A 13,095-nucleotide genomic window follows, 5' to 3' on the forward strand; every position below is an offset into this window, starting at 1 on the left:
ATCCGTCGTGCCTTCGTAGGTCTTGAACTCTGGAACCTTAAACTTCGGGGGCAGGCGCATGCCCGGGAATAGGCTACAGTCGCCATAGCGGGCGTCGGGACGGACATCGTTCGCTTGCAGGGCCCGTATCGTTTCTTCCATTCGCTTCAGCCTACGCTCCTGTTCGGTGTCAGCCTCGGGGAAGAAATGTGTTGGAGAGGCGAACTGGGCCGCGTGAGTCGGCGTGCCCGGTTCGTGGAAGGTGGTGTTTATGGGGGGCGGTGCCTGATAGGAGAGGCCGGCGTGAGGCTGCAGAATTGGATAGGGAGGAAGCTCCATGGCTTGAGGATGAGTTGGAGCAGATGCGGTGGTTGCCGGGAAAACCGTCGGCGGAGGCGCCGTGTAGATCATAGCCGGAGCCGGTATAGGAGCAGGTGGAGGTGCAGACAGGATGTGCTCCGCGAATAGGAAGGTAGCCGGTGGAAGAGGGACTACCGGAGGGGCCGGCGGTGGCGGAAATTGACTTGTGAAGGGGTGGACCGTGGACGCATACAGCGTTGGTGGTGCGGGAGCTTCAACGTTCTCCGGGGCTTGGGTCGGTGGAGCCCACGGGGTCGGATCGACTGTTGGTCCCGGTCCCGGGGGAGGAGTAGAACTCGAGGAGGCCCGGTTAGGTCCTCTGAGCAAGGCGAGCAGCTCCGTCATATTAGTGGCCATTTGGTTGACCGTGCCCTCGAGGGCCGCAATGCGGGCTTGGTCATTGGTGGCGGCGGATGTTGGTGAGGCCGGTGGGAGAGGCGCCCCTGAAGGTGCCGGGGGCGGGAGATGCGTCGGAAGGGCGCCGGAGTATGCCGGGAGTACGCCTGCGGGAGTAAGAGGGGGCAGGGCGTGTGTCTGCGGTGGTTGAGAGAGGGTCGGGACCGAAGGGTTGACTTCTTCGGAAATATCGACGTGATCTCCTTCCGCCATTCTGAGACGTTGACGAGTCGGGTAGCGATGTGACGCCAGTTGTAATTACCTAGATTCCAAGAATGTGTAAGGACATACACCAATATCTCAAATGATAAGTGCGGAATTAAGTAAAATGACAAAATGTATGAGATGCATGAGCTTTCAAAACACTAATGTCATTACATTGATTGGCTCCAGGTTCCATGGTTTTCACAAAATAGAACAATCGGAAGAAAGGAAAGGAACATAAATGTAAAGCCGACATCCCTTTGCGCTCGGTGACCGCTCGAAAGTGGCGTGGGTCCGAGTGAGGGCAAAAATGAGTGCGCCTACTAATCTGAGCCAACCCGCTCTAAAGCTCTCTGTGGTCAGTGGATTCCGCATGAACGTCCGCAAGCTCACAACGGAGTCGATCTCTCTTCTTTGATGGACTGCAACTCTGTGTGCATGACTCCTTGGACTGAGCTCTCCGCGTCTGGAATGTCTACATGCAGTGTGCGGGGAATCCGTGGCAAACGTCGTCGACAAACGGGTGTGAGTCCCTGCGGATGGAATTGCGCCACATATGCCACGGTAGCTGAGAAAGCTCGTTCGTCGTCGGTAGGGTGCCCCGGGAAATAGAGCTCTTGAACGGTGCGCGTGTTCCATAAACGTTGAACTTCTCTGATCCGCAGAACTCTATCTGGAAGTAAAGTTATAATATCCGTCCACGTGAAGCGGTGGGGAGTGCGATCTGCCTCCCTAGGAATATCCTGTAAGCCGCCAAGTTGTCTGATGACGCGGGCTGGGAAAACCAGTGTGCTCCCTAAGTGACTGATCAGAGGGAGTCCTATGATTGTAGGACACCAATGGTCATGGGACCACCGGGACTCCAGCGAGCAGCCCATGAAAACTGTGCCGGGGTGAGTCTCTCGAAGAACTGAATCCAGTCGGTGTAGTCATGATCGGAGGGCCGAAACACTTGAAGTAGGCGAGCGATGAGCGAACGCTTGTCAGTGATGCAGGAAAAGGGATGTGATGAACAGAATGGCCTGATGTGTCCGAGGAGCCAAATCTGAAGAAGATGCGGAGCTCCTCTCATTTTACCACGTCGAACCTCTCGTACATAGTCAAGAGATCGAATGGTCTCAGCCAAGACGGCTTCCACATAACTATGGCCCCCTACCACTTGGAGGACGACCTGGGCAAGTGTCCCGTCTATGAGGTTCGACGAGTGCGGGAACAGGATGGTCCCAAAGATGAGCAAGAGGAACCCGTGACAGGCGTCACGCTGGTATGATTCCGCCCTAGCATTGAGAGAACGAGCCTGTATGAAGTCTATGAGCCATTTGGTCCTAATGCTATGCTCTCGCCCATGCTGAAGTTCAAGACGAATTTCTTCGTCGTGGAGATCTAGGAGGATGGCGAGTCTACTCTGTATCGTGGCGAACTGGTTGGGCACCACGATGTCGAAGGTCGGCGCGGGTCGCTGAATGAGCACCGCGTACTCCTCTACTGTGGGAACCAGCTCTGATCCCTGAAAACTGAATACAGCCCGCTGAATGTCCCAATAACTAATAGCAGCTTCAAGTAGGTTCCAGTCAATGGGGGAATCAGCGAGTAGTGGCAAGTCTCCTATAATGAGCCGAAGGAATGCACGGTCAACTGGGCGGAACGTGTTCCAGAGGCGGGTAATGTCCGCGGATGGCATGATGACGTCATCGAGTCTGAGACAGGGGTGTGAGCGATCCATCCTTACCTAGATGGGGGAAATGTCGGCTTAACATTTTAGGATCAAATCAATGTAATGTCCTAGGTCTTTCGAAAAATGTGTGCAGTGCGGAAAGATAAACTATAGTTGTGTTCTTTACAGTATACATCACTCTTTCTTAAAACAACAAAACGCCCGTCCTAAAAAACTACGGGCCGACTCAAGGACTCGACTTTGGGTCGGTTGACGGTATGGAGGTAACAATTGGTCCAGCATGACGGTCCCTGTGTATGCATGGTTTTCGGTGCTACTGGGAGAAACGCTAACTAGGGATGGGGGCTCCCGACTCAAGGGTGTGAATTCCTTGAAATCGAGCGAGGATCTTTGGGGGCCGGTTCGGTGGCATAGCCGACTCGATCCGTTCCCTTACTCGGAACCTCTGACTAACCTAGCTTCCTATATTGGTGCCCGTGGGATGTCGGACAAGGTCCCTAAGAATCTAGTATGATGTGCAATGCATGTGCGGGAAATAAAAGTGCGTAAAATAGATAAGCGGGAAATGCGGAAAGCGGTAAATAGACAAGCAAACAAACAAGCGGGAACGAGCCCGAGCCCTCTAAGTATCCCCAGTGGAGTCGCCAAGCTGTGCGCACCCGAATTTCATCTCGTCGGGGCACGCATGCGCGCGCCTAAGCAAACGCGGCTTGGGAGTGTCCACCTTCCCGGGGACGCGCGACGGACGCACGTGAGAAGGAGTCGCCACTTGCCATTTTACGACCCGAAGGTCGAGGGCCGGCAAGTTACCCGGGTCTAGGGGTACGGGGTACACCTAAATGCTAAGGCAATGGTCGTGCGGAACCGGAAGTTCCGAATTCAGGGGTTCTATTATGTGCGGGCCTATATCCCGCACGCCCTTTCGGTACTCTAGCTTGCTAGGCTTGCCGTTTTGTTTATTTACCGCGTGATTAAGGATTGCACTCGACTCGCTCGTTTTGACACCGTAAAGTCGATGAGTTGATTGAGTTGGGCCAAGAACCCGAAAGGTGAGTAGGCCTGTGTGTCGAGGGATCGGTTCACTATCTTGTCGTTACAGTTCATCGGACCAATATGGTCGATTCCCTGCGCGAACCGATATCACGATTATTCAAGCTTACTCATCCTTCGGTGATGATGGACCAACTTAACCAATTCGATACTCGGACCTCTCGCTTGCCGATCGGGGATCCTTACAAATGAATGAACGAACATACAAATAAAATCCTCACAATGTTCTCTCGAATAATTACAAAGTGTAAATGAATAAGTAAATGGATCCCGATCGGTTTGCATTGGGCCAATATTCCGCTCCGGCTCACCATGTGTTTTGAATAACCGATAAATAAATTAAGGCAACGCGGGCTCAAAGAGCCGGGGGTCGGGTCCAATCGAACCAACGATTTGTAGGAGAACCGGTTTGTTTCCACTGTAATCGTTGGACCGATCGAGCTCCCGGGTGATATCTAAACACGTTTCACACGTCCAATCCAAATTGCCTTCCACATAGGCCATATTTGGATTGTGATGGTGACTCGAGGCTAGATCCCATTCCGCACTCGGGTTGCACGCTCTCAGTGAGTTAAGAGGCATTGGACCTCGTGTTCGGTGGTTTGGGGCGTTGGACCCCGTGCAACACGTGACCTATGGGTTCGGACCCGAACCGCAATAAATCATCATATGCAAAGACAAACAGGGGAAAACTGATAAAACTAAGACAATACGGATAACAACTGACAACAACTGACAAGTGTCGGTGAATACAAACGAATTGTGTATTAGGCCGAATGTACGTGATTTAATCAGTTATTGTCCGTGGTTGATTGGCAAACAATGCATCTAACCTAGGCAAACATATAGGGCGGGCTAGGATAAGGTTCTAAGCCAATTACATGTGGGTGTTTGTTTTATGACTCTCATTCAGTTAAGTGTCACTGTGGTTTCACCGAATTAGCCAAACTCGTGTCTTGACTCTAAAATGGAATCTATCATTCCGCCTATCCATTATCTAGTGTTTGATTAAGTCGGGTGCACAATTAGTCCGGTCTTTGGTGTTTTGTAACTGAAATAAAATACTCCCCACCGAATCTATGATAGAAAGAAAGAAACACCGAAAACGAACGAAATGGACCACGCGAATGAAACTCGCACCCGAACGGGTTGTCTTTTCTCATTCATAGCTCTAGGTGTTTCCAACTCCCTAAAGCCTAGGGTATCGGTGAATCATGGAATGACGGTTATGCCCTTGGATGATAAAATTACAAGGTTCGTAAATAAATTGGAGATCGCGTCACACGAAGGAGTCTAAGAAGGACTCGCGAGCTCCGACTCGGGCCGCCTCAAATTGGGCCCGGACTCGAGTCAAGGCACGTGAGTACTCACTAGACGTCAATTCTATTCGTGTTGCACGTCTCGGTATTTTGAAATTGTGCGTTTTGGTGAAAAGGGCACTCACGCCGTTCAGTAAATCATCGATGCGTTTACGGATTAATGTTTAATTTGCCCGATCATTTAATCCAAGTGATTTGCTAGCCGAATGATGCGTCCCATCTATCCCATTTGTGAGATTCTTCGATATTTATTATTCCATGTCACGGTTATGGTTTTAGCGGGAAACATCCGGATCTAACAAGCCTCGCACGTAATAAGCATGTAGATAACGATTAAGAGGGAATGTAACTACGAACAATTCCAAGGATAGACTTCGGAACGACGAAGAGGCCAACCGTGACTCCGAAAAAAAGTCACGGAGGAGTCGGCCACTCCCATTAGAGTAGTTGGCCGAATGCTCCATGACTCGATTCGGGTTTCGGTGGGTCTCTCACATCGTTCCTAATCATCCCTTGCATTCATCATGTAATATACACGTGATAACAACACACACTTCATTGAATTGACGTCGACACGACTTCCTTTGCACAAATAACATACGAGACACTCAAAAACACCGTATTCAAGGAATTAACAAATGGCATCAACTCATTTAACGGTAAATTCGGAAGTAAATTGCGGGAAATACACGGCATCATGGAGCCAAGAGCCCCAAGGCTTCGGGTGGGTCAAGGGACTTCTCGGCCCCTTTGCAAGGGGGGCGGCCGTGAGCCTCCCTTGACACATCCGACTCCTTTTGGGTCTCTTACACCTAGATCCCGCGCCTTCCCGTCGTGCATGCATATGATGGTCACGGCTAGAGATGGTGAGAAGTAGGGATCAACGATCCTCGGGGTGAAAGAGCTCCCCGAGTGTCCGTGAGGGACAATGGGACTCTCGGCCATCCCTTCGGGAGGCATGGCCGTGAGTCCCGTGGCCCTTACGGATCACGGGAGGCTCTCCAACCACGAGTTAGGTCATCTCCCAACATGGCATACACGTTCATGCAACATTCGGACGTAATAATGGGAGTAAGAACGTGTAACGATGCATGGGATTGCATGGGAAGCCCGAATCCGAAAGAAAAATGCAACCTTTCATGCATTCCGAATCTCTAAACGCATAAACACTTCACATACATAAAGATCAGAGATCCTAGCTCTTCTAAGTTGTAGAGGGATGTTACCTAGCCTCGTGCACGAGGAAAAGAGTCGGGGAAGTGGCCCGGGGAGTCGCTAGACTCGGCTGGAAGCTACGGGCAGTAGGCGTCCGTGAAGCAGCGGCCGTGACAGGTTGGAGAAAAATGGGTCGGCACGCTTGCTCCGATCACGGAACGATGCGAGGTCGGGCTCGTTGGACTCCTAAGAGGCAGATCTAGGTGGGCACGGAAAGCTCCGAGCGTGCCGAACCCTGAATAAGTCGGAAATGATGAGAGAAGTTCCAGTAATAACGTATAGAACCCGGTAAGGGAGAAAAGGAAGAACGGTGGTTGTGCACGGTTGATCGGCCCTCGGACCGTGACCACCTCTTCACGGGGGAGGGTGAGGGTTGTGAGGAACCCTTAGAACGGAATGGCACGACTCGGCAAAGTCATGGGATGAGTCGGCACGTCGTTGAAGTCCGGGTGCGCGCGGTATCGGTCTAGGGACCCGACTCCTCGTACGGCTGAAACGTGACGATGTAGGCTTCAAACAAGAAATCTAAGCCCGAAAATGGACTTAGGGGGTGGAAAATATGTAGGCTATGAAGTTTGAGAATTTTTGGGCTAAGTCGGGCCGGGTGGTTACCGGAATACCGGGTGGTTTTCCGGCGGTTTTGGCCGGTTTCGGCCTTGGTAAGGGGGGACGGAAGTGAGAGAATGGGCTGAGGTTTGAGAGAGTTCTTGAGAGAGATTGGCTTGAGAGAGAGTGAAGTTGAAGAAGTGATTAAGTCTAATGGCAAAAGGACTTATAAAGGGATGGCTAATGGCTCGATTAGAGGAAGTTAATTGCGGTTTTGATGCCTAAACTAGGGCTGCCGAAATTTGGAGGGGATTAGGATGGGGAAATAGTCATGTGGAGTGTAGGGGAAGCAAGAGGGAAGTGATGGATAGTGATGGGAGTTGATGGGTGTGTAAGAGGAAGTGAAAGAAGTGAGAGATGTGGGGGGAAAATTCAAACTTGTGGTGGGGAGGGCTTGGAGCCGCCGGCCATGGGAGCTCGAGCCGCGGCTTGGGGCTGTCAACTCGAGCCGAGGGTTGAGCCGTGGCTTGGGGTTGAGCCGCGCTTGATGGCTTGGCTTGGCTAGGCTGTGGGTCCCATTCGGTTGAGGGAAAAGCCGGGAAATGCTTGGAACTTGATTGAACGCGCATCCGATCTCCGATGTCCAATTAATTTGAAGATTTGGAATGCTTGAACTACGAGGATTTGAATGAGTCCCATATCGCCATACGTCGTGTGAACGAGCGTTCGGGCGACATGGCGCCCCGGGAGTAGGTTTTGCCTTGTTTGGACGTTCGGAGTGAAATTTAACACCCCTTGACCTCTGATTGATCCATGTGCCTTCTTGCATTCGTTTTGGCGATCCTTTTGCCTCGTGGGGGATCGTTGGCCCGTTGTCCTCGGTCGGGGACCGTTGGCCCGGGAAGGCCTAGGGACTTCGACCGGGATTCTCTCAGTGTGCCCTGAATGCTTTGAGGTGCTCGGGGATTATTGTGAGGTGCTCAGAGATCGTTGTGGTCTCTGCTTTCCGTGGAAATAACCGAAGGTTCACCGGGAGGCGTTTGTGATCACTGAAACGTACTTCGGGAGATCGAGCCGAGCTCCGGAAGGTTGTCTGAAGCTTGTTCCCCGGCCCTGGTGGTCCCTGGGCGCCTGTAGACCCGTCTTGAGGGGCCGTTTGTTTGTCAGTGGAGCGAACCCCGGGAGCTCTGTCAGAAAAGGCGTCCGTGGGGGATCGGGGTGTCCCGGCTTAAGCAGGATGTCCCGGAAATGCGCCCGGACATGTCATTGGTCATTTTGGCACTGGGAGGGATTTTTGGAGCCCCATATTGGGCACCTTTCGGTGCTTCGGTGACTCAGTGATGAATAGTGCCACAGTGCTAGCTCCGTTGTTTTCGGGATTCCTCGTTCGTCTGTTCTTCCAAAAGCTTTCCTTTGCTTCTCTCAGTGACCCAGCTCTTCTCCTGTTACTCATGACCCCGTGCCCGCATATTTGCCTCTGATTGCCGAGCGGGCGATGAATAGTAACCCGGGCCTTGGTCGGAAGTCCTCGTGTGGGAAGCCGGTGGACCAAAATGGGGTGCTGACAAAGCCACATATTTTGTTGAGTGAAAACACGAGTGTAGAGTGATTCACATTCTAGAGTGTAAACACGTAAGGGAGAGAATTGTGAGGTCCATTGTTTCTAACTTTATTTTGCAGCAATCATGTCTCACAACAGTGCTAAGAGTATTCCCGAAGGTGCAACGGAATTGGCTGATTCGAAAATACTTATAGAGGCCATGATGAGTGAGATGAGGCGTGTGATGCGGTTGGAGTTTGAGCAGGTTCATGAACGGATAGATCTGATAGAGAATAAACGTGTGGAGCAGCCACGAAACGCTCCTAATGCACGTAGGAGGGAAAGAGCTCAACCGAGGGAAGTGAGGGTTGAAGATGAAGAGATTTATGGGGCTGGTTTTGATGAAGATGATCGAGATTCGGTTGTTAGTAATAGGAGACATGGAGGGCGGTTTAGAGAAGATAGGAATCGGGAAGATAATAACTTGGGTAGTATTAAGATGAAAATCCCATCGTTCCAAGGAAAGAGTGATCCCGAAGCATACCTTGAGTGGGAGAAAAAGGTGGAGTTTGTATTTGATTGTTATAGTTATTCCGAGCTGAAGAAAGTCAAATTGGCAGCAATTGAATTCTCGGATTATGCAATTGTTTGGTGGGATCAATTGATGATAAATAGGCGAAGAAATAGAGAGCCACCTATAGATACGTGGGAGGAAGTGAAAAGGGTGATGAGGAAGCGATTTGTTCCTAGTTATTACTACCGGGAGCTGTATAATAAGTTACAAAGTCTTAGGCAAGGTAACCGGAGTGTAGAAGAATATTTTAAGGAGATGGAAGTGGCCATGATTAGAGCTAACGTAGAGGAGGATCGGGAGGCTACTATGGCAAGATTTTTGGCTGGATTGAACCGAGAAATTCAAAATGTCGTGGAATTACAACATTATGTGGAGTTGGAGGATATGGTGCACATGGCCATCAAGATTGAGAACCAGTTCAAGAGGAGAGGCAATACACGTGCAAGCCAAAGTCCAAGCACATCCACTTGGAAACCGAATCAGTGGAAGAAAGATGAGAAGCAATCCACGTCGATGTTGAAAACCGAGCAAAAGCAAGAAGCAACCAGCCATGTTCCTCAAGGTAAAACCGACATTTCTACCTCCAGGAATCGTGACATTAAGTGTTTTAAATGCCAAGGCAGGGGACACATAGCAAGTCAATGCCCAAACAAGCGGGTCATGGTGATGCGAGACAATGGTGACATTGTGACCGACACTGAAGATTCCGACACCGATGACATGCCCCCATTGGAGGACGTTCCCGAGGAGGAATATTTAGCTCCAAATGCATTGACATTGGTGGCAAGGAGAGCATTAAGCTTGCAAACAAAAGGAGTTGAAGAAGTGCAGCGGGAAAACATCTTTCACACTAGGTGCTACATCAAAGACAAGGTATGTAGTGTGATTATTGATGGTGGTAGTTGTACTAATGTCGCAAGCACAACAATGGTGGAAAAATTAAGACTGCCCATGGTGAAGCACCCTAGGCCGTACAAGCTGCAATGGTTGAATGATAGTGGTGAGATAAGGGTGAACAAGCAGGTGTTAGTTGCATTTCGAATCGGTAAATACGAAGATGAAGTGTTGTGTGATGTAGTACCGATGCAAGCAGGACACTTGTTGCTAGGGCGTCCATGGCAATTTGATAGACGAGTGAAGCATGATGGCTTTACGAACAAATACTCCTTTGTACTTAATCAACGATCAATCACTCTTGTACCATTGACTCCGCAGCAAGTATATGAGGATCAAGTGAGATTGCAAAAAGAGAGTGATCAAAAGAAAGAGAGTGAACAGAAGAAAAAGAGTGAAAATCAGAGAGAGGCCGAGAAAAATGAGAGAGAAAAAGAAAATCAAAATTCGGCAATTGAGAGAAAATCAGAGAGAAAACAAAAGAATTTTTATGCAAACATGGGAGAAATTAGGCAAGCAATGTTTTTAAATCAGCCGATGATTGTACTTTTGTACAAAGAGGCATTTTTCAATACTAACGAACTTGATATCTCTCTTCCTAGTTCTGTTGTTTCTCTTTTGCAGGAGTATGAGGATGTCTTTCCCGAGGAAACACCACATGGCTTACCTCCAATCCGAGGGATTGAACATCAAATTGATTTTGTTCCCGGTGCCACAATTCCAAACCGACCAGCCTATAGGAGCAATCCTGAGGAGACAAAGGAGCTTCAACGGCAGGTAAATGAGTTGTTAGAGAAAGGGTACGTGAGGGAGAGCTTGAGCCCATGTGCCGTTCCAGTAATACTTGTACCTAAGAAGGATGGGACGTGGAGAATGTGCGTTGATTGCCGAGCAATCAACAACATAACGGTAAAGTATCGTCATCCTATTCCTCGCTTAGATGATATGTTAGATGAGTTACATGGTTCTTGTGTATTTTCTAAAATTGATTTAAAGAGTGGTTATCATCAGATTAGAATGAAAGAAGGAGATGAATGGAAAACTTCCTTTAAAACAAAATACGGTTTGTACGAATGGTTAGTTATGCCTTTTGGTTTGACTAATGCTCCAAGCACTTTTATGAGACTTATGAATCATGTTTTGCGTGCATTTATAGGTAGATTTGTGGTTGTCTACTTTGATGATATACTCGTTTACAGCAAAAACTTGGATGATCATAAGGTACATTTGAAATCTGTCTTAGATGTGCTTAGGAAGGAAAAGTTATTTGCTAATATGAAGAAGTGTACTTTTTGCACCGATAAGCTTGTTTTTTTGGGATTTGTTGTTAGTGCACAAGGTATACAGGTTGATGAGGAGAAGGTACGTGCAATCCAAGAGTGGCCTAGTCCCACAAGTGTAAGTAATGTTCGTAGTTTTCATGGACTTGCTAGTTTCTACCGGCGGTTCGTGAAGGACTTTAGTAGCATAGCAGCACCACTTACTGAAGTGATCAAGAAAAACGTCGGATTTAGATGGGGAGAAGAACAAGAGAAGACGTTTCAGCTAATCAAAGAGAAGCTGACCAACGCTCCTTTATTATCTTTACCTAACTTTTCTAAAACTTTTGAGATTGAATGTGATGCTTCAGGTGTTGGTATAGGTGCAGTTCTCATGCAGGAAGGACGACCAATTGCTTACTTCAGCGAAAAACTAAGCGGGGCAGCCTTAAACTATCCAACTTATGATAAAGAGTTGTATGCATTGGTTCGAGCTTTAGAGATGTGGCAGCACTACCTATGGCCTAAGGAGTTTGTGATACACACCGATCATGAGTCCTTGAAACACTTGAAGGGCCAACACAAACTAAACAAAAGACATGCCCGATGGGTGGAGTTTATTGAGACGTTTCCATACGTCATTCGGTATAAGCAAGGTAAGGAGAATGTGGTCGCCGATGCACTTTCTCGCAGGTATGCATTACTCTCTACACTTGATGCAAAATTGCTTGGTTTTGAGCACATTAAAAATTTATATGCTGATGACCATGAATTTTGTGAGGAATATCGAGCTTGTGAGAAAATTCCTTGTGGTAAGTTCTTTAGGCATGATGACTTTCTGTTTCGAGAGAATAAGTTATGCGTGCCAAATTGTTCCTTGAGAGAGTTATTAGTGCAGGAATCACATGGTGGGGGATTAATGGGACATTTTGGAGTAGCAAAGACTTTAGCTATTTTGCAAGAACACTTCTATTGGCCACATATGAAAAGAGATGTTGAGAGAATTTGTGGTAGATGCATTACGTGTAGGCAAGGTAAATCCAGATTGCAGCCTAACGGTTTGTATACTCCTTTACCAATTCCTAGTGAGCCTTGGATTGATATTTCAATGGACTTTGTGTTAGGATTACCTAGGACTAAACGTGGGAGAGATTCAATTTTTGTGGTTGTGGATAGATTTTCTAAGATGGCACACTTTATTCCATGTCACAAAATGGATGATGCCTCGCATGTTGCTGATTTGTTCTTTAGGGAGATTGTGAGGTTACATGACATGCCTAGAACAATTGTTTCGGATAGAGATGTTATGTTCTTGAGCTATTTTTGGAAGACTTTGTGGTGTAAGTTAGGTACTAAGCTGTTGTTTTCTACTACTTGTCACCCACAAACTGATGGTCAAACGGAAGTAGTAAATAGAACTTTGTCTACTTTGTTAAGGGCAATCATAAAAAAGAACATTAAAACATGGGAAGAGTGTTTACCACATGTTGAGTTTGCTTATAACAGATCTGTTCATTCCGCTACTAAATTTTCACCATTTGAAATTGTGTATGGATTTAATCCTTTAACTCCATTGGATTTATCTCATTTACCTTTGACTGAGCATGTTAATTTAGATGGCAAAAAGAAAGCTGAATTTGTCAAGCAGATTCATGAGAAAACAAGACTCAACATTGAGCGAAAAACGGAGCAGTATACAAAACACGCCAACAAGGGCCGTCATAAGCTGATTTTTGAACCCGGAGATTGGGTTTGGTTGCATATGAGGAAAGAGAGATTTCCGACGCAAAGACGTTCCAAACTGCTTCCAAGAGGAGATGGACCTTTTCAAGTCCTGGAGCGCATCAATGACAATGCTTATAAACTAGATTTACCTGGTGAGTACAATGTAAGTGCTACTTTTAATGTTTCTGATTTGCTTCCTTTTGATGTAGGTGATGATTTGAGGACAAATCCTTTTCAAGAGGAGGGGAATGATGCAAATCGTAGCACGACTTCAATGGATCCAGTTCAAGTTCCAATTGGACCGATTACGCGAGCACGAGCAAAGAAGTTTAAAGATGAACTCAACGGCCTGATTCAAG

General features: G+C 48.0%; 1 protein-coding gene across 1 annotated transcript; it reads left to right on the forward strand.

Moving 5' to 3' along the window:
* Positions 1-8,744: 8,744 nt before the first annotated feature.
* LOC116212684 lies at positions 8,745-12,878 on the forward strand (the record flags this gene model as incomplete). The annotated part of the gene is made up of 6 exons (XM_031547326.1): positions 8,745-8,802; positions 8,869-9,992; positions 10,377-10,631; positions 11,058-11,704; positions 11,837-12,609; positions 12,763-12,878. Coding segments are annotated over 6 exons (2,973 nt in total), but the record flags the coding sequence as incomplete, so codon positions are not given.
* Positions 12,879-13,095: the final 217 nt, after the last annotated feature.

This window comes from Punica granatum, chromosome 7, assembly GCF_007655135.1.
Source record: "Punica granatum isolate Tunisia-2019 chromosome 7, ASM765513v2, whole genome shotgun sequence".
Lineage (NCBI taxonomy): Eukaryota > Viridiplantae > Streptophyta > Magnoliopsida > Myrtales > Lythraceae > Punica > Punica granatum.